Here is a 21,943-nt window from a genome sequence, read left to right on the forward strand (position 1 = left end):
TTGTTTTTACGTTTGTGCATCGTATCACTTGATTAATTTGATGGATCCACAAACTATAAACTTAATAATATGACAAGATGTAAGCACTCAGGAATCTGCTATGGGTTGAACTCTTTTACAGTGTTTAACAGTAACGTCATGTATGTCCATTTGTCTGTCCTCCATTATTAATTTGTTTTAAATGCTACAACAAAGGTCATTTTGTGTAACCTTTTTCAACAAGATAAAATAAAATTAAAAACCGTGGCCATTATCTTACATAATTTATCTACTTACGTTGATAAAAAACACCAAAAGAAACTGAAATTCAATAAAAAAAAAAAAACACTCTCCAAGATGCAGTTACTTCTAGGTTAATTATTTCCACAATGTTCATGACTTAGAGCTGCTAAGTAGGCAGAGTAAGCTGTGACACAACAGACAGCTGTGCACTCAGTTTAACATGCCGTTTATTTTTGGAAAGACTCATTTGAAGTTAGCAGGAGTGTCAAAATATTCGTCAATACAAACAATGAAAATCAGTTAATTTTATTATTATTATTATTATTATTTTGTTTTAAATAATACTAATACTAAACTTTAATTATTTTAAATGGTGAAGTGAAAAAATCGTTCTCTCCTTGTGTCAGTGTTAAGCTTTACACATGATCTTGGCATGCTGAGCTACCCTTGTGGAAAATATTAAGTTATCCGCTGCACACTGACACATGTTGGTCCCATCTAAGCATTGGAAGCCCTGTCTAACATTGTAAACTTTTCCACCATATGAACAAGTTCCTGGAGAGAAAGAAAAAAAACAATATTTTGTTTTACTGCCATCAATTGTCTAAATAACTACACCAAACTATTTCAGACTACATGTGCTGTTTAATAAAGATAACACAGGTCTACATGAAAAAAAAGATAAAAATTGAAAAGCTGCATTTGTTTGTTGAGCTACCGGTTGAAGATATGTTAACAAATGCATCTCTTTTTTTTCAAAATGTCATTTACTCAATTTAACAAACAGTGAAAATCATGCCTTTAAACGAGAGTTGGGAATTTTTCAGATCCTTCTATGCTTACGTTATCTTTCCTGTATCAATTTTATTTGATAAAGTAGTGTCACGAATAGGATCGTCACATTCTGAGACGTTTGTATAATATTGATCTGTTGTGACATGTGTCGTTAATTTGAGCCTCTATCCAACATAACACTAAATGAGCCGTCATATACTACCATACATTAGGTTATAGCCCCAGATTAATTCTACGAGGAGGAATGACCCAGACAGCGAAGGCTTTATTTTTTATAACCTATCTGGCCCAGTGGTCTAGGACGCTGGACTTAGTGCAGGCGGTATTGCCATAGATGTCACAGAGATACAAGTTCGAGACCCACGGTGGGGGCGACCAAAAATTTGCCTCGAACGTTTGACAGTTCTAACGACGTTTGGAATATTCTCAACGATGTTAGAACTGTCAAATTGCTTATCCTAGCTGGTCGAGCGATTTAGGGCCCTGAATGTTGAGCAGCTGGTGTTGCTATATATATCACAACGGTACGAGTCCCTCAGGGAACCACAAAAAAATTGCTTCGCTAAGTTGACAGTTCTAACATCGTTGGGAATTGTCCAGGCTCTTCTAAGCTAATGTTATCTTCCCTGTATCAATTTGATCCGATGGAGCAGTGTAGCGTCACATTCTGAGACGTAAGTATATATAGGTATGTTTAACATCATCAGAAGATGGTAAAATTTAAATTGAATATTTCTGATAACGAATGTCCTTCCTCAGCATAAAACTCATAAAACTATATAAGCATAAAACTCACAAAAATTCACGAGCATAAAACTCACAAAGTTCAAGATCAAAACAGATTCAGAAGCAGAATCCCGTATGCTGTGGGTGATTGTACATTTATCAAAGGCTCACATAAGCAACTGATAAGGAGCCTGAATGAAAATAACAAAAAGGGTCTTTTCATCAAAGTTACGATTAACTGTGGAAAACAATTTAAAAAAAATAAAAAGTCCAAATATAGTAGTACGGCGTATTGATGTATAGCAAGTAGTCCTGTTTTAACAACATCTTTTATGCTTATTGCGATCTAAAACTGTAATAGTAATACCTTTTTCCTTATCATAGAAACATTCTGAATTGTTATATTAACTATCTATAAAGTTACTAAGACCTCCTTAATGATTAGTTTGAATTATCTAGAGTCATTATAAATATCATTCATAACATATTTACCGAAAATATATGGCCAAATGCAATTGTGAATCTTAATTTGAAGATTCTAACAGAGTATTGTCATAACATCTTACCAGGGCAGTAACCGCATTTTCCTTTGGTTGGCATAACAGGAGTATCACAGTTTGTCCATGCGCATGTGTAAAAGCGACAGTACTTAAATCCGTCTTCTTCCAAGCAGTACCATTCGAAATCTGGTATATCCATCTGAATCTCTGAAGACTCGAATTTAAGACATTCTCCATAAAACTCTAAACCTATATTTGTAAAATAAGCAATCAAGTACAGTCTAATGAAATATTTACTTTTACCTACGAATCTTTGTCTTTCTGTTAGCATAATCAAATGGTATTACCAGAAATTGACATAAATCATATTTTCTGAACTTGTCAAAATATTACATTATGCCCTTATTAAATTTCATTTGCAATGAATTAATAAGTAAATAAGGTTTTCACGAAATAAGGTACCATAGTCAAATGCAAGGTCCATTTTACAATGGAATGAAATGTACATTCATTCATTTGATTTTTAACACCAGTTACATTCAAAATATGTTTTTTTTTTGCTGACGAACAAGATAATGTGATGGATTTATATAGTGTCAACATATTGCTTTCTATAATTCGTACTCGTATATTATTGTTTTCATCTTGAACTTGAAGCCTCTTCCACACAAAGTTCAAGACTTATTTTAAATTTGATTTACTTGATTTGAATGGTAATTATTTTCCTTTCAGTTTCACTTGTTTATTTCTTTATACGGCCTAACTACTTGGATGAGAGAGATTTTTCCAATATGGCGTATCAGTAGAGTATATTGTACTTCCGTCAATTCCCTCCAAGGTGTTTTCTCATGTCCATTTATCACAATTGCATGTGCTTTTGGTTTGAATCAGCTATTTCGTACGCTCAAATATGTCTGACCCCAGGCGTTTTTGCTTACTGGCACAATGTTAATACGTCTTATCGTCTGACATAAACGATATCATGTAAAATGACTGACGCAAATAATACCATGTTGATATGTTTTACCGGAATTTTAAAATGTAAATGAAAAACGAATTATCTGCCTAGCCAATCGAACGTATCGCAAGAACTTTGGGAAATTAAAGAATATCGAGAGTCGAAGTTCAGAACAAAATCGATACACAAGATCTCGGTTATGTTTACTCGTTATTCTATTAAACGTTTAGTGTTTTGAGCAAAGCTATCGAGACCAGGATATATGCTCATTGATTAAGGCTGTCTGCACGACCTGATTCAAAATATCAGTATATCATATGACACACAACCTATATATGCCATACGTGGTCTAATCTAGATATCGATGACAAGAAGTTTTAGCAAATTGTGTTGAAAAATTACAATATTGATATTTCTACTACAAAAACTTCTTTCTGTCGAAGACAAATGGAGAAAGTGAGCAAAACTAGTCTTTTATCATTTCTCATCTTGAATTTTAATACTTTCAGAGCATCTGAGTTCAATTCCTCTTTTTTTTTCTTTGGAAGTTTTTGTTCATTGTTCTGCTCGGTCTTTTAAGCTGTTTTGTCCTTTAAAACTTGTTCTCAAATTCTTGCATGATGCCTGGTTTTGGTTTTTGAACATCACTAGTCGGTATGGCTACTACAAGTTTTATCCCCTTTGACATTTCGATGTTCTTACTTTTTACTGTCAAATGAAAAATGAAAAAAACACAATCTTATCTAGTAATTCTTGTTAAACTTCCTTCTGCATTGAAATTCTTACCTGTGGCAATGGTGATAAGGCCTACTAAACAGGAAACTCTCAAGATGGACATCGTCAATTTAATGTTTTACCTGAAGTTGAAATATGGCTTGAACATATAAGTACATGTACGTTGTCACTTGGTGGAAAAGTCTACACAATAGTTAACGTTATCTTTAAAAAAGTTGGACTTCTATAGGGCCATGATATTGACAAGGGATTTGAATTTGATATGTCAGTCGGAAAAGGAAGCGATGTTAGTTTCCCTTGGTCGTAACACGGCGAGAGCGGTTCCAATTACCACGATGTTCTTTGCAAGACATGTAAAGAGAATCATTTTTTACACTTTTCATGGTGACATTTTGAGTTTTTATCCATTTGAAACTACGCCGAATGTATTTCATGGCTTCACTGTATTGTCTGCATATTCATATTTATATTCATATTCATATAATGAAAAAATATTGACCTTTGAACCTTTACGACAAACTTGATGACTTTTAATTCAGAATTGTCAACTTTCCTTTCATCTGTGACAATATCATTCAACACTTGCGTATGGAGTTTTCATATCAAAACTCATACGTTAGGCTAGAGCTTGCCGTAAGTACGCAGACTTTTCGTATCGCGCTAGACGTCTTACAATTAGGCCTCTGGAACAGGGTTATGTTGCTACAAGATTGAAGTCATCCATATAGTTTTATGGTCGTCATCAAGAGCTCGCGGATCGTTCCTGTGTATCCATCTGCACCATGAGAACTGATTTGTTCAATGTGTCATAGTTTTCGTTTCCTCTTTCTTCTACCCCGGACTTCATGAGCAACTCGGGTGTCTTTTTTGCAAATGTGAGTTAACATAGTTTGTCGCTATATTGATATTCTTTGTAATTTATTACCAAACACATTTGTCTTAGATTTTATACAGTGAAATGTTTTACAAACAAAACGAATGTTAATCGTGGTTAATATTCTCGTTGCAAAAAGAACATTAGTTTTCTTGTTTTTTTAATGTTATTACATCTTCCTTTTTAGAGGTTCTCGATGAATCCCTTTTAAGAAAGTTAGTTTAAACCGTTTATTGATTTATTATTATTGATTTATTAAACCAAATGAAACTTTTGTACTCGTAATTGTATTATAACAAGCATCATATCGTTCTCAATAGGGAAACTAACCTTACGAAGTTGGTTGTTTGTTAATATTGAACATCAATACAAATTTGGATCGATTAATTTTCATTCATCGGAAATACAAATATCTTGTGATCGACGTAAAGACCAAATAGATAATAGAATACACGAAAGACACGCAATTTTGAATGTTAGACATAGTTGATGTGTTACTGTAACTATCAGTGAATTTTCATTGTTTCTTTCTTATTCTTACTTGCACATGTAAATAGAAGCAAATTTGGTCAAGAATCAATGGAAGCTATACATGGTCTTTAATATGAAAAAACATTGTAGCTTTCTTAAGGTCAGGAAGAATATTTATTGAGATTAAAAATATGTAATAAACTGAATGTCCTTACCTTTTTCACTGTAAAACCTCTCTGTATAAGCTGTAACACTTCTTACAAAAACTATCGACTGTCTCTTCGCCGCTATCGCCGGACACTAAGTAAAATCCTCTTAAAATAATTTTCCCTAAGTTTGAAAAAACCGGTGTAAACGTCAGGTACTGTGTGTGTGTGAATATGAACCGTAAGAATTGGGTTCAAGAACTATACCATGAACAACCATATATTATCGATTCAATTTCTTTTAATGAAATTATCAAAGTCAATATCATATTTTTTCTCTAAACATGAAAGTAATTCATTGTTTAAATGCATGTAACACACAATTTACTTCAACAATAACTTTTAAGCATACATAAAGTTTACATAGCGCAGTACAAACACTTGAAATATGTAAATTTTTGTTGCTGATATAACAATGATATCCGTTAATAACATACATGTTACGAATTCCAATTTCACCAATAACGGTGAAATACTTACAAGTACTTGTCGTTATCCGAATTTAATGACTTTTTATAAAAAAAATCAACAAATGTAAAATTGGTAAATTTCACATAATTACAGTATTATGCAAATTCAAAAAAATAAGCTTGGGTTATTCACAATCAGATTTGAATTTGATGCACTGAAATAGTCAAATTTTATCGTATTTCTCATTCAATTGAATAGTTCATATTGACTTTAATCAAATGTATCTTATCAACCATGTGAATTATGTGTCTTACAAGGATTCGGCAGTTTGATAGATTATAGCGCTTTAGTTATTAAAAAGACATAATGCTCATTAGACATTTTATATTGTTGCATATAAAGCAGGTATAAATATATAATATTTATGTAATTATTTATCTTTAAAACGATTAATTTTACATTACATGGTTAGATGCTAAATTTTGTTAAAAGCATGCTAAAGACGGTTACTGTGCATCAGCATGATTGAAATAAACTAAGTTATATCAACTTGAAATGTTTGTTGTTAGAAACATGGTAAAATTAAAAAACAAAACACAAAATACAAACGAATAGAAAACAAAGCAACAGCAACAACCAAGAACTCCATCATAAAAAATAAAACATACTTTAAAAAGCCGCTGAAATCATATGCCGTGTTTTGTCAATACCTTTGCAATAGTACTGTATATTACACAAAATAACAAATAATTACGGTGTATGTATGTTATTTGATGAATTTTGCGTCCGTATACTAATACTATAAACAACGCTCTTTTAAGGAGGTAGACCTTGGGTAAGGGGTATAACTCTTGAAATCAGTGATATGTTTGTATTATATTCAATTTCATCGAAGCCTTTCAAGCTTTCATTTGAAACAGAATGGAATCAATCTAAGTTACTTTGATGCTTACATGAGATTGATATAAAGAGCCTGAATACAAACGTTCCAATGGTTTTAAAGAGTTATGTCCCTTACCTTTGGTGTTAACTGCTTAAAAGGAATAGAGTTGTTACACCCATTTTGCCTTGCCTTTTATACTTTTATATTTTAGTACATGATGACGGTATAATACTTAACCATCAGCTAAAGGTTTCCGATCCCGAACTAACTACATTAATAATTGATGAAAATTGGTAATGATCGTAAATAAGTTTGTAGAAGAGACAAAAGTGACAGAGCTGTAAATATATAAGGTATGCAGGCTACAAAATGCAACGATGAAAAATGGTTTACCCGACACAGTCCTATTTTAACTTGTACTTTCATCAGCAACTTCACCTTGGTATTAAAAAAAGAACACTTTTCGGAAGAGGAAAATTAACTATGTAATGGTAAATAAAATTCATCGATGGGCGAGCTGTAGTGATGTTTGGATTTCCCAATCTGTGTGTTTATTTAGCGTCAACTTTATAATAATATATATAGTATATAATCGTTGTTTCACTTTATTTTAATGCTATTTGTAAATGAAACTGATTACTTAAAACATAAAGTAAGACATAAACAAATTAATGATAAGACAATACTTTGTTTATTTTATGTACATTGTCGACTGTATATTTATTGAAAATTAAGTTGAGTTATGGTTCATCCCAAGTCAAGATCTTGGACGCAGACATATACAAATGAAATTGTCGGTATTTCTCAATGAACTGAAACTATCTTGAAAGTTTTTGTACGATACAGATTCCCTAATTTGTTTTTATTGTCCGAAATGTATGAACATTTGGGTTACATTCTTTTAGGTGATTAGGGATTGTCTTCCTAAACATAAACTGGCAAGTCAAAAATACGCACATGCAAATTTCAACTTTTAAATCGTGTTAAGGTCCTCCAATTTTCGAATTGACAAAAAAACACATAATTACCAAATATATTGAATTTTGATTTTGTTATGTATTTCTTGGGTGAGTATATTTGTATATGCACTCCCTGCTAAAAGAACTCATTTATTTCACCTTAAAAGTATTCACCCATACAAATAAGACTCGAAGGAGCTCGGACATTTTACAAATATTCAGAAATAAAATACCAATTTCCCTTGCTTGTTTATTAATGTTTTTTTTATTCCAAAACTCACAAACATGTATGTGCATGAAAATCATATTAAACACATTTTATGAGAAAGTAAAAGAGTAATCAAGGGAGCCAAGGTTATAGCGGTAATCAAAAGAATGTAATCCAGGGACAAAGACCAGACATGGAAAACAGACATACACAACAAAGAAACAAAGAACATAAAGTAACTAAAATCATACATACAAAGTAACAAAAGAAAATGAGCAACTTGGACTCCACTAAAAACTGGGAGCATGGACCAGGTGCACCGGTAGGGTAAGCGTCCTCTGTTTTTTCTAGAAACACCCGCCGAGTTGCTCATGAAAATTTCGGTGTAGACAAACGAGGAAAGGAAAACTATGACCCGTTGAATAAATCAGTTTTATTACTAAGTGCATTATTAGGTATACAAAGAATGAAAACTTTCCAGAACGCGTAATTTTATAATGTATTGTGGAATATATAGACATTGTTTTGGGTGTGTATGTACGTCCTACATCTATATCTGGGAAGAACCTTGAATACCCGTCTTTCCTGATTACCTCACATCGCAAGTAAGGTTGCCTGTTAATTTTTTGTAGTTATACATATAGGTATGATAGTTTTCAACGCATTTCTTGTTATTCCATTATTAGTTAGGGCATTAAGGGATTTTATTTGACGAGGATTTATAGGAGCAAATACGAAATGACAATGTTTCGTATAAACAAAAACAGACCTACAGATAAATTATTAATTATAACCATGTTGAAAGTTGTAGTCATATTTTATTTTAGAATCAAAATATTTCTTTTTCTCTTCTCTGTCTGTTTACGCCCTGCACATGTTTTCAATGATGCTATTCTTCTCTTCACAGGTGCACTGGTTGACCCTATGTGAACAGGTAAAAGACTCCCTAACCTTATAAACCTTTCACCATATGAACAAGTCTCTTAAAGTAAAATAATGTATTGTAATAATCTTAGTACTAAAAAAAACAAACAAAAAAAAACTGCAACTTACCTAAAATCGCAAAAATACATTCGCATTGTGGAAACTCAGATCATGTTTGATGTACGATACACCATGTACAATGTAGTTTTCTAATATGACGCCCTTCACGGGCTTTGAGACCACAACTGTGGGCGATTTTCCATTGCTATATGAGCAGCACGTATATTATTTGGCGTAGATTGTTTTTTTGTAATAACTTAATCATGTAAACAAACACGTACTATTCCGAAGTGTATCAGCTGTTTTCTTCATTTCAGTAGCGTGAATGAACATCAATTTCATATTTGATAAATATATTAAACGTAAAGTTTTAGAAAAGTTATATTACATTCTATAAAAATCACTTACACATATACTCTGTAGCACTCGTCACAAGTCACGTGAGCCATCATGAATGAAACCAAACATTGACAATCGTCCATTTGTGAACACTGTGACCATTTCATGCAAACAACTATTTCAATACATAAAGTTTCACTAGCTCGCAATTTCAACTGACATAGCTAGCGTAAAGTTTACAGCCATATATGCACAAATAAGGTTACCGTAATAGGTCACGAAAATGTAAATAAAAATACAGTCATTGTCCTATTAGAATCGAAATAAATCACGAAAACTCAATTTTATTATCGTTTTATCAATGAGCTGACCATTTATTCCGCATTATTTTACCACCATTTATGCCGATATTTTCCCAATCGCTATCGCTGCTACGGGTAAAATAATGCGGCATAATTGGTCGTCCCGTGGTAAAACAATGATAAAATGAAGTTTCCGTGATTTATTTCTTAATTTAACAAGATATACGATGTAGGATAAACGATTGAATGAGACTTTTATACGATCCCATGGCCTGTAGTAAACAACTGTTTTTTTTTTTACAAAAACAAACCACATGTATTGATAGAAAGAGAAGCTTGCAGTAAACGTGGCACAGAATCATTATTGACGTTTCAGTACCGAATCGATCATGAATTTGAAAACAGAGTGAAGTTTACAAATTTCATGGATTTATTTCACGTATCGAACATGACATAACATGTTACTGTTTTAAAGACAATGAATTACAATTAGAGATAGGCAAATAATATCATTGTTGTTACTTGTGAAAATTAGCAATGTCACAAACTGTCCGCCAGCATGACTGTATAATCAATAATGTAACCCCTGCCTAATATCATTTGGCTAATTGTGCTTAACTGATCGAATTCGTACAAAATTAAATCCTGGTTTCTCAATTCAACTTACACAAAACAAAATGATCCACAATTTACGGGATGGATGTTTGCACTTCTCAAAAGTAAATGTTTTGATGAATGATGTAAATTACACTCTCCTAAATGTGGTTTTGACTTTTTATAATTAATGATTAAAAAGATCAGTGTTCATTTGATACTAGATATGAAATTCTTATGCTATTTGGGGCCGAAAATTGATCTGGCAAGTACGGATAATAGAATATTAACATTCTACAAAAACATCTAAATCCAATCAGGAGATATGTGCATCAACTTACCTTTTGCCACGGTGATGATGGCCATAAAACATAGATTGGCTTTTAAGATGAATCCCATTCTGATCATCAAGTTCAAGATCTTTAAAAATAACCAGGGTTCAAGAGCGGTAGATCATGGGCCTTTCAGCCTTTCAAATAACAAATGTAAGTTCACTTGGTCAAAGTCGAAATGTTTCTTTTCCGTTCCATAACCTTTCCTCAACGATATAAGGTAATCAAGACATGGAAATAATGGCTGAGATATTACACCTATGTCTTTTACAATTTTGGTAAATGTAACTGGTATGAATTATCTATTCCTTTTATTTCATGACATAAGCATTTTGTTCATAACATTCTGTACTGGAAATGCCTTAAGGAGGTAGACCTAGGGAAGAAACAACCCTTGAAATCAGTGATATGTTTGTATCAAATTCAATTTCACTAAAGCCAATCAAGCTTTCATTTGAAACAGAACGAAATCGGTCCAAGTTACTTTGATGTTTACATTATATTGATGTAAGATGCTGAATACAAATGTTCCAATGATTTGTAAGAGTTGTGTCCTTTACCCTAGGTCTACCTTCTTAAGGGTAGTATTTTTTGTGATTTTTTTTATTATTGCACATATTGTACAGAACTTTACAGCAATACTTTTTTATATTTATGATAATAAAAGACATTGAAGTAGAATTATTACTGATGTAAAAAAAATAATTAAACTGATAAAGAATGAAAGACCTAACAAAATCAATAATTGCAAAATTTACAGATTGAAATTACTGTACAATTACTTTTTAAAGAATGACTGTACATTTATTTATCATCTGGCAATCAAAAAGCACATTCAAAGTTCTTGCTCAACGTAAACATAAGGATTGATTGATTATTGGGGTTTAACGCCCGAGCAGCAATAATTCAACCTTATTCAGGCGATAAACATAAGAAAATTTCTTACCTGTTGAAAAGTGGACTTATTCGAACAGACCCTGTGACCTCTCCGCAATCCGAAAAGTTACCTTTATATAGATAAGTCGCAAACCCAAAATTAAGTCACCGGATTAATGCAAATCCGGTTTATTTGCGTGTTAGTGTTTGAGACAAATGTAAAACACTTTATCCTGGTACCGATTACCTTGTACTTTAAAAGCTTGATAATTAATTAGATTTTTCTCTCAAATTTTGCATCTATTTAAGACGTAGAGAACCTTATTAATAGATTTTTTATACTAATAATGAGACATGTGTACTATTGTTAGAACGGATCGACGGACAGGTTCACATGGTCCATCTGCTCCCAGTTTTTAGTGAAGTCCGAGTTGCTCATTTACATTTGTTACTTAATATATATATATTTTGGTTATTTTATGTTCTTTGTTCTTTGTTGTGTGTCTGTCGTCCATGTCTGGTCTTTGGCCCTGGATTACATCTAAAAAAAAATGTTTCAGTTTGTAAACGGTCTATAATACCTTTATTAAAAGTACTTAAATTTTGTAACTGACAGTGTCCTAAAAAGACTGCGTTTTAGGACCTTATCCCTAACTGATTAACGCCATAGTCATTTAAATGGTTACACTATAGTAAAATAATAACGCATTAGTTAGTAATGATCATGATTATGGGTTAAAGCAACAATAGCAGATTTATTACCATAGTCCACAATGATTTAACATTTTTTTCAGACACGGTACATAACTAATTTGGTACCTTAATACCATCCAAATTAAAAAGTTGTATGTGTATATTGGAACATGCGAAGATGTTGTGTGTATGCAATTAAAAAAATGCTTTTAGACCATACTTGTAATTCATTGTTATTCAGATACACTGAGAGCGAATATGGTCATGTGGTTTGTAAATTAATGTGTGGTACAACGGAAATATATCATGCTTCTGATTTCGTGCTTTCTATAGGTCAGAAATTAAAATTGTATTTCAACGACAAGCAGTCGACTAGGGATTCAGAAGATGATCTCTGCCTAAACATAGAAATATGAATGGTTACATTATATACGTCTATATGAAAGTACGTAAAAATGATGACATGTGACAATTGAGTCTACATTTTGTAACTTGTCCAGTATTACGCTTATTATTATTGAAAAACTTACTCTACTGCACATCTCAGTTTGCTTTACTCTCCTATGGGCAGTAGATTGTAGCTTCCAAATAAGTGTAGCTTAACAGTTAATAAGATTTTAAGCAGAATGCAAACTGTGGCAATGTCACACTCCTAATAAAATAGTCCATGCCACCAGTAACTTAAACGTGTTATGTACAAGGTACCTCATAGGTTATTATACAAAACAATTTGAAAGACGAAAATGATCAGAGTTGATATGGTTTTTGCTCATAAGGGCAACACATTAATGATATGTCTTTCTCTAGTCGATATACTTTAATGAGCTTAAAATATCATAATTATGAACATTATCCACGATACAAATGAATTAAGTATACGAAAAAAGGAGGGTTATTACGAGTTTAGACGGACTACGCAAACGATCATTTTATATATAAGTGATACCTACACAAAAGGGAAAGAGTGAATGCAAATATACGTTTCTAGCATGTTCCACACATCACGTCGTTTACTCTCAGATAATGAACAGCTTATTTTTCTTCGTTTTCAAATCAGTACTGTTTCCATTGTTCAATTCTTTTTTACATGTGCCCAAAAGGCTAATTTTGTTTTTGTAATTAGTAAAGGCTTGTCCATTTAATCATCGTGTATTCAAGAAAAAAAGAGATGAATCTAATATTTAGTTAAAATAGTATTAAGTAGCAGTCTTTATAGAAAAAAAAACAACACAAAAACAAAATCAAAGAGGAGGTGATTCATACATTAAAAAAAAAAAAAACAAAACAAAACCCACAAAATTCAGTTTTATTTTTTTTCAGAAGCAGTTACTGATCACATAATCAGTCTAAGTTTTTCATTTGTTTGTGGCGGTTTTGAGATAAAACATCACGCAGATTGTACATGTACATTAATTGGGCACGTTACTAGAGTTATCTTCTTGATTTTGTTTCATTTGGTTGATCGTAGTGGCAGAGAAATGTATGATTGTCTCAAAAGGCAATACAGAATAATTCTGAATACAGAAATAATAATCTTAATGTAAACATATAACATAAGTAGACTTAAAAACCATTGTTTTTTTTCAGTGGGTTTTTCTACACCATAAATCACGTTACTATTGGCCCTGTCTGAATTTTGTATGGACTGGCAATCAAATGTATTTTATCATAGAAAAAAGGAGAAGAATGTTCATTTTTTTTAATAAAGAAAGAGCAAAAGGGATTATATTTTGAATATGTCGATAATTCATGTCCGAGTTTTAGTAAGTGGATCAGAATTACTTTATTTCCAAGCTATCTGTTTATGCTTTGCACATAGTTTGAGGATTCTGACTAATTCTGGTTGAAATTATGTTATTGTTCCCGGCACAGCGGCAATGGTTGACCCTATCTAAACATGTAAAGGACTTTCCAACATTATAAATGTTACCACCATATGAACAAGTACCTGAAAAGGAAAAACAAATCGTATAAATACGCTTTTGTGAAACAACAAAGTATAGACATGAGATATTGTGTTTCTATGAATTCATATATTATCAGACGTGACTTGATTTGTAATAAATACAAATAAATATTGTCATATTATATATTAGTTATTAACAACACATTGTATTCAAGAACTATTTAAGCATACATGATATATACTAAGTGTTATGTATAAGCATGATAATACTCATTGCCTCTATGGCTCTATATCTGCTTAAGTTTATTACTTTTGCCTATACAATGGAGCATACCTTTGCAGTAACTGCACTTTCCTTTGGTCGGAGCATTAGGAGATTCGCATTTTGTACATGCGCATGCGTAAAAGCGGCAATATTTAAATCCGCCTTCATTTATACAATACCAATCAATATTCGGTATATCTGGCTGCACCTCTGATGCCCCAAATTTCAGACATTCTCCATACAACTCCAAACCTGTTGTATAAAAAAAAAAGCAAAACGACAAAAAGTATTTTTTTGAAGTAACCTATAAGCTTTATATTGGAAAAATCGTCCTGAGGCAACATTATATATATCTACGAATTTTACCCATTTGCTACATCATATATTCAAAATGTAATATATATATATATATATATATATATATATATATATATATATATGTATAAACCTATCTTGTTTTGGAAGTGATAATTGTAATTCTTGCAAAAAGTAAGAACTATATGTTAATGTCAAAAAGCCCTTGTGGTATTATTTAGTTGAAAATAAACTAAACAATGACCGATGAATTGACCTTGAGAGGATTCATCCTTTTGGCCGAAGATGGACCGAAATGCTTTAATAAATCAGACTGTGCAAATGCACTACATTTCCGATTTGTTTACCAAAGTAATCAACTAAAAAAATCCTTAATATTTGCATACCTCGATAGTGAAAAAGAAATATATAAAACATCAAGAAAATGAACCTAAAAAGAAATATTTTTATGACATATGTGCAATAAATGTACAGTCTTACCTGTTGTCATGGTGATGATGACAATTAAACAGAAACTGGATCTCAAAATATTCAAAATTACTACCATTCTGACCTAAGAGAAAGTGTAGAGTGATTGAATTTGGCATATTCCTATTTAACCTAATACCGTATTGTTCCTTATTGTTCCGATATGGGAATAGGTAGAAAAGTTTTAGACAATAATAGTGCACTGACTTGATAAAAAATTAGGAGGTTTAGATCAGCAGAAAAAAGCAAGGCTTCGCCAAGCATTTCCACCGGTTTAAGCTTAATTCGTATATAAAATATATTGTCAAGTCAACGCACTGTTATTGTTATCAATGTTTTATTTTGCAACAGAATTGTTAAGGAAATGACGATTTAAGCAAGAAAAAGCAACGTTATTTTATTCGAAGCGGGCGACATCCTGGCACCTTCATAACAATATACCTGTAACATATGTTTCGCCAAAACAGTCCATGAGCGGTATAACTTGTACATATACGGTCAATTCATTTTTACTGCTTAAACAAAAGTGTTGCAATATAAAATTAAATAATATTGTACCGAAATTAAACATATCCGTACAGATGCAAATGCATGTATGTAGCTTGTATGAACTATATATTATTTATAACGTCGGATATTTCCTTATTGAAAGCATAGTAAATTTCAGAACTGATCTTACCTGCAATCGATATTGCTTTTTCTTACAGTAGATTTTTCTGTTTATAGTCCACATAGAATTATCAAGTTGTACTTATATAGCTCCTAAAATAAAAAAAAAATTAAAAAACACATAAAAAACACAAAAACAAAAACAAAAACCAAAAAAGAAAATTATAAAAAAAATTAATAAAAAGAAATAATGCGTATACATACCACCCTCAGTAATCTTCAGGACTTTCTGTATGTATAGAATGTTTTACATTTTCGACTTAGCTTTACAAAACTAACATGCAGAAATTATATATTTATACTTGTTAAAACATTGATTTATTTCCATATTCATAATCATAAGACTATTGCTGTCTTTACAGAATAAACACTGAAAAATAACTGCACGCCCTTTACAAGGAATAGTACAAACCTTTAAAATTAATGTAATGTGTTTTGATGACAAGGACATGGTAGTTGCATGTATGAATTTTAATTTTACGAAAAAAAATGTGAAAAATATATTTTGTTATTAATGCTGATGGTTTGGCTGGTGCATTGTTATGTGTAAAAATACTTTTCTCGAAAAATAAGTACATCTATTATGTAGAATATGCTGAAAGTTGTAAATCATAAAGTTAAGGTTATTCACATTTGGAAATGTAGCATATACTATACTGAAATTTATTTTGGCCAATGGATTTGTAAAATAGTTTGTTTGTGTAAATATTTTTAATGCATAGCAAAAATAGTGATTATAAACTTGGCGCACTTTCATATAAATTTTAACATGTGTTCTATCGTATAAAGATATATACAAAATTCCGGTTCCGTTTGTGCATGTTCTTTTCTAGCTTCTAACATACATTTTAAGTAACATTCTGTGTAAGAATCAGGCAATGGAGGCATATCACTTTTCTCAATTTGGTCTTTTTGCCTGAAATATATTCAGTACTTCTAGGAATCAACTGAAAAACTATTTAAATTTATCTTGAAGCATATCAGGAAAAAGTACGGAAAAGTTTTAGCGCTATTATTCCATAGTGCATTTTAACTTACTGATAGAAACAAGGATATTGTACAAAAGATTTATCACTTGATGATAAATTCTCTGCATGTGCAAGAATTGCAATGAAGAAGAAAAAATCCAATTCATATGTTAGGAATTGTCAATTATGATTCAGGCTAAAAACAAGTCTTAACATTTATTATATGTTGTAATTTTGTCAGATGTTGTCAGCCTGAACATACAGTGCATCGTTTTCGAAATACAACACCTAATATGCTCATGTGCATTTTAAAGTGATTTTAGTACGTGAATACTTATGTTTTTTTTTTCATTGTTTACTTATTGCGATAAAAGCTTTATACCTCTCCGCTTTGTACACACTAAAATGTAAGCAGATATTATCTTTTTATTACACGCCTTTGTGTTATTTGCAACCAACATCTAAGAACACTGTAGAATTTCACCTTAACATGCCCAAAAATCTTCGCAAAAATAAAGACAATGAACTCGTTAAACAAAAACATCACAGTAAGCTCTGTAACATCTTACCCGTCGTTGTAATTAATGTTTAAGAATACGTAAAAAAGATGAGGTATGAAAATGGAGACTGTGTCATTTATCTTGTACAGTATTACGCTTATTTATGTAGTAGTTTTTTTTTCTCCAAAAATCAGGCTGATGATTCGTCATCCCCCGTGTTAAGTCTTATTTATTGTTCAGAAACAGTTGCTGATCACATAACCAGTCTTTTTATTCATTTGGTTCTATTATATAGATTGGCGCTTGGCAATATTTACTGTACTTGATTTTGGTATTATTTAGTTGATTTTAGTGTGAAACGAAAGTATGATTTTCTACAAAGTGCAGATCTGAATCGTTCAGCAAAAGTCATAACATACTCTGTTTCAACTACTAATTGATTCTTAAAGGGACTGACACTGAATAAAAAGAGATCTGATTTAATACATATGTCATTTTACCGTTTTGTTCTACTTTTTTTCATATAATTTATAGTATTTTATTTCAACAATAAACCACTTCAAATGGTAAAAATTGTCATACTTAAGTTTCAGGTTTATAATGATATATGATATTCTTTTTATTACAGATAATTATTCTCACGGGGTATCGTGTTATTATCATATTTATGTCATGTACGTGTATTTCAGAGTAACATCGCGAAGACCATATTCACGCTAATAATTTATTCGGCAAGAATGAATGTAAGTTCTGTAACATCAGACAGTGCACACTTTGTTTTCGTAGAACTTAGGACATGGGTAAAGAGGTATCTAATTAAGGTATCAAATATGTTTTAGATAAGCTTTATTTTATTCCGTGTATGCCATTACTGTATTAATGCTGCGTATAATTCAGGTCGTTTTAAAAAAAGTTTGAACAATAGTTATGTATAAAAAATAACTCAAAATTGTGTGTGTCTTTTTTTATGAATTTTCAATTTATCAAAATCATATCCCTGTTTTTTTTGTTTTTGTTTTTGTTTTTGTTTTGTTTTGTTTTGTATTTTTTTTTCTAAAGTATTAGTTAGGGTCCTAATTGGTAAGACTCAAAACATGAATCATTTCTAATTTATCTGAAAAATGATACAAAACAGGTATAAACATGTACCTAAGCATCAAGCCCAAATGTAACGCCCTATGAAAATCGAAAATATTCTACTCCTCTGAATTTACGTACAATGAATTATTAAATTGTTGCTCTGGGTTTTTCTATAAGTTATAAGGATAAAAATTACGTTAATATATATAACTATTTTAGGACAAAAAATAAATAAAGACAATACATGTGATATAGGAATGTGAAAGTCGATTGTTGATATTACGAGTAAGTTTTACTGCTTGTTCATTTTTATATCCTTTTCAATTTTTCTGTGGTTACTAAGTATACGATTTTTAAATCTCTCTAGTAATGATAAGGCAATAAGAAACTTATCCACTGAGGAATTACCAATCTACTTTTTAATACACTTGCAACGAAAATGCAAGTGCAAGACTCTGAAATGTTTTTTGTCAATTTCTAAATGCCTGTTTTATGCAGCTGGCTATTGGCTGGCTACAGACTGTCTAGGCATGATTTATTCAAATCTTTATTTAGTCAACTTCATTGTATGGATGTATCATTCGTTGTATTTAAGCTATTTATGGACGTAGGAGACATGAGCGTGCAAATAGAATAATTTATGTCTGATACAGCATTACCCCTATGTTATGAAATAGAACTTTAACATTTAAGTACCAGTCTACTTAACATTCAGATACACCTTATGGTAAAGTGTTTCCTGGTGAAGAAAAAAAACAACCAAACAAACGATGCCTTTTCACTCTACATATATGAAAAAATCATCATCTTGATAGTATGATTTGATTATTTTACCATCAGAATCAAGGAAAACAGACAGGATTTTCCGTATCATTCTGGATCACTGAGTTACAATTGCATTGCAATGCACTGAAAACGAAACATTTCAAGGGCAGATAACTGTGAAAAACTTCATTTTTCATTCCATCGAAAACTTCCTGAGCAAAGCCAGTAATGCAGAGATCAAATAATGGTCTTATCAAATGGAGAAAGAATGCTTGAGTAAAATTTTATTTTCACATCAGTTGGGTTGACATACATGTTTCTGATTTTTCCCATTAAGCCTGATACCTACAATCACTTACACTTCGTAATTGTAATAGTCATGCGAGAATGAAAACATTTTTATCAGAATGTCATTATGCAAATTTCCTTTTTTAAATTATGATACAAATTAAGTAACTATTTTATAGCGCTTGCGTGAGATTGCTATCCATACATGTAGCAGAACAAATTGGTCTTATAATAATTGAAAGAAAAATGCCCTTTCTTAAAGTGTTGATTAACTATTATTCAGTGGAGTATCAAAGGGTGATAAATATAAAAAGCAGTTATGATATTGCATGATTAATCTATGTGATGATTATTGAATAAAAGGAAATAAGCCATACAGACAATATGCGCTGTACATTTTTTCTGACAAACTTGTAAATTATTAAAATTTTCAAATTGATCTATTCTTATTAAAAAATATTAAAGTCAAGGTAAAGATTTTACGACACAAATTATCTTAACATATTATTTTTTAAGTTTACAGAGAATAATGTAGGCTTTGTGAGCGTCATTTTGCTGTAGCATTACAGTAGCCGTGAGGTCTTTAATTTTGAAACGAATGAAAGTTGCAATCAGGCCAATGAGTGCCAATACTACATCAGCTTTCAAAGACCCCGATGTAGTAAAAACATTGTCTACTATACATGACAAATATGTTGTCGTACCAGCAGACAAAGTCCAAAACAACATTGTTTGTATCTGCAAAACGTTTTACACCCAATGCGTATAATCAGAGGTAGACATAGAAAATAATTACAGTGATAAGATCTATACTGCTACCACATTCTCCAAGAAGAGATTGTGGAAAACCATAAATCTGTGCTATCCTATTTTGGTCTCTTTACCATGGACGATGATTGTGATTTACCGTCTATGTACTGGATTCCTGAACTTCACAGGAATCCACACAACAACGTTTCATAGCAGTCCTACCACAACACCTGTTACTCCCGTAATGGTATTAATTCAATGTGGATCCTGAAAGATCTTTTGGAGGCAATCAGTTCAAGACTTTTATAAGAATATAATAGCATTAAAACTAATATTTTTTTTCAAAACTGTATACTTCTATTCCCCATACTCAGTTAAAATCCCGACTTTATAACATTATACATCGTTGTTTTTTTTCAACAAAAAGACGGTACATCTGATACAAATATATAGTTCTTGGTAGAGATTTCTCATACTTTGTAAGAAATAATTCCAAATCATCTTCCAAATATACAGAGAAAGATGTTTGCAAAATGCTGGAATTTGTAACCGAGAAATTCGTCCATTGTGGTGGACGTGTTTTTCAACGAACAGTCGGCAGTGGAAACTGATTGCGCTCCTCCCCTTGCTGGCCTATTCGTTCACTTTTATGAGGCTGACTTTATAGTTGACCTGATCCGAAAGAAAGAATATCGTTTAGCAAGATCCTTTAATCTCAGTTTCCGCTATATAGATGATGTATTATCTTTAAACAATCCTAATTTTGGGGATTTGGTACATCGCATCTACCGAAAAGAACTCGAGGTAAAGGATACTACAGACACTGTGAAGTCAGCCTCATATCTTGACCTACACTTAGAAATCGATGGTAAAGGGAAGCTAATGACCAAACTTTGTGACAAACGTGATGACCTTTCACCAAATAAGCCATTTTTTACAGAAGCATTAGTATTCTAGGGGTTTTGACATTGAAAAATATGTCAATTTAAGCGATTTTTCGCACTTTATCGCAAAAACCTAAGTGTTATCGCAATTTTCTTGGTACTAGTGTAAAGCTGAGACGTTGTGCTATACGATGATACCTGTACCTGTTTTGTTTATTTACACATGCTATCACAGAAAGGCCAAGACTCTCAAACAATTAAGTAACAAAAATCTTGGTTTTTTGACCCAGAGGGGTACAAATATAGTTTAATACTGAAAAAGAATCTGAGAATATTCTTTGGCGACAAATTGATTCGGTAATGGGAGGTATGAAGTTACCTAAACATTACCGTGAAATTGATGAGTGAGGGTGCACGGTGGACCCTTCTAGCTCATAGACTATATTTGATTATGCGATAAACACTCTGTAAAATATGTATTTTTTATCTATTCCCGATATAACTTTTCATGATCTGACATTGGTAGCGAAATTAGCGGCAGTATTTACTGGCGATAATAAGTTGGTGTATACTTTTATCATTTTATTCCATTTCTTATTTGAATGTTAGAAAATATTCGGGTTACAATGTTAAGATATTCAACTTTAAATGTTTTGGTAATACATTTAGAATGCTGTTGTTATTCTTTTGGATCGTGTTATTTCTGTTTAGATTAAATGACAAGTAAATGCACCTGCTGTAAAATTGAGACATAGTCAAAACAGTAGTCTGTATAAAATACAGACATTGCCTGTAATAGAGATCATTCACTATACTGTTCCCTTATAGTTAACAAACAGATAGTTACTCCGGATTTTCAATTCGATAATGTTTCCATCATTTAATTTATTTTAATTTATAAATATAGAACTGATTGTTTTCAACGCATTTCTGGTTATTCCATTATTAGTTAGGGCATTAAGGGATTTTAGTTGACGTGGATTTATGGGAGCAAATACGAAATGACAATGTTTCGTA

General features: G+C 31.7%; 2 protein-coding genes across 2 annotated transcripts; both read right to left on the reverse strand.

The window, feature by feature from the left end:
• Positions 1-512: 512 nt before the first annotated feature.
• On the reverse strand, positions 513-5,625 carry LOC148602756 (uncharacterized). Its single transcript, XM_088553138.1, has 4 exons — positions 5,497-5,625; positions 3,988-4,058; positions 2,310-2,492; positions 513-777 (listed from the first exon to the last, which is right to left on the reverse strand). Exons 2-4 carry the CDS (start codon positions 4,037-4,039, stop codon positions 632-634), a joined length of 381 nt encoding a protein of 126 aa, XP_088409264.1. The 5' UTR covers positions 4,040-4,058; positions 5,497-5,625; the 3' UTR covers positions 513-631.
• Positions 5,626-13,752: 8,127 nt separating this feature from the next.
• On the reverse strand, positions 13,753-15,790 carry LOC148602757 (uncharacterized). Its single transcript, XM_088553436.1, has 4 exons — positions 15,702-15,790; positions 15,035-15,107; positions 14,309-14,491; positions 13,753-14,016 (listed from the first exon to the last, which is right to left on the reverse strand). The coding sequence occupies exons 1-4, from the start codon at positions 15,753-15,755 to the stop codon at positions 13,871-13,873; spliced, it is 456 nt and encodes a 151-aa protein (XP_088409562.1). The 5' UTR covers positions 15,756-15,790; the 3' UTR covers positions 13,753-13,870.
• Between the last annotated feature and the right edge of the window lie 6,153 nt (positions 15,791-21,943).

This window comes from Perna viridis, chromosome 11 (assembly GCF_037379345.1).
Source record: "Perna viridis isolate PV_CMFRI_1.1 ecotype Kerala chromosome 11, ASM3737934v1, whole genome shotgun sequence".
NCBI lineage: Eukaryota > Metazoa > Mollusca > Bivalvia > Mytilida > Mytilidae > Perna > Perna viridis.

Excerpts from the sequence above, each read along its gene's own strand:
- LOC148602756 (XM_088553138.1), bottom strand. The coding sequence starts at position 4,039 with ATGTCCATCTTGAGAGTTTCCTGTTTAGTAGGCCTTATCACCATTGCC. Across the intron at positions 2,493-3,987 it reads CCTTATCACCATTGCCACAG|GTTTAGAGTTTTATGGAGAA; the intron begins GTAAGAATTTCA and ends TTACAAATATAG. Across the intron at positions 778-2,309 it reads AAAATGCGGTTACTGCCCTG|GAACTTGTTCATATGGTGGA; the intron begins GTAAGATGTTAT and ends CTTTCTCTCCAG.
- LOC148602757 (XM_088553436.1), bottom strand. The coding sequence starts at position 15,755 with ATGTGGACTATAAACAGAAAAATCTACTGTAAGAAAAAGCAATATCGA. Across the intron at positions 15,108-15,701 it reads AAAAGCAATATCGATTGCAG|GTCAGAATGGTAGTAATTTT; the intron begins GTAAGATCAGTT and ends ACTTTCTCTTAG. Across the intron at positions 14,017-14,308 it reads AAAGTGCAGTTACTGCAAAG|GTACTTGTTCATATGGTGGT; the intron begins GTATGCTCCATT and ends TTTCCTTTTCAG.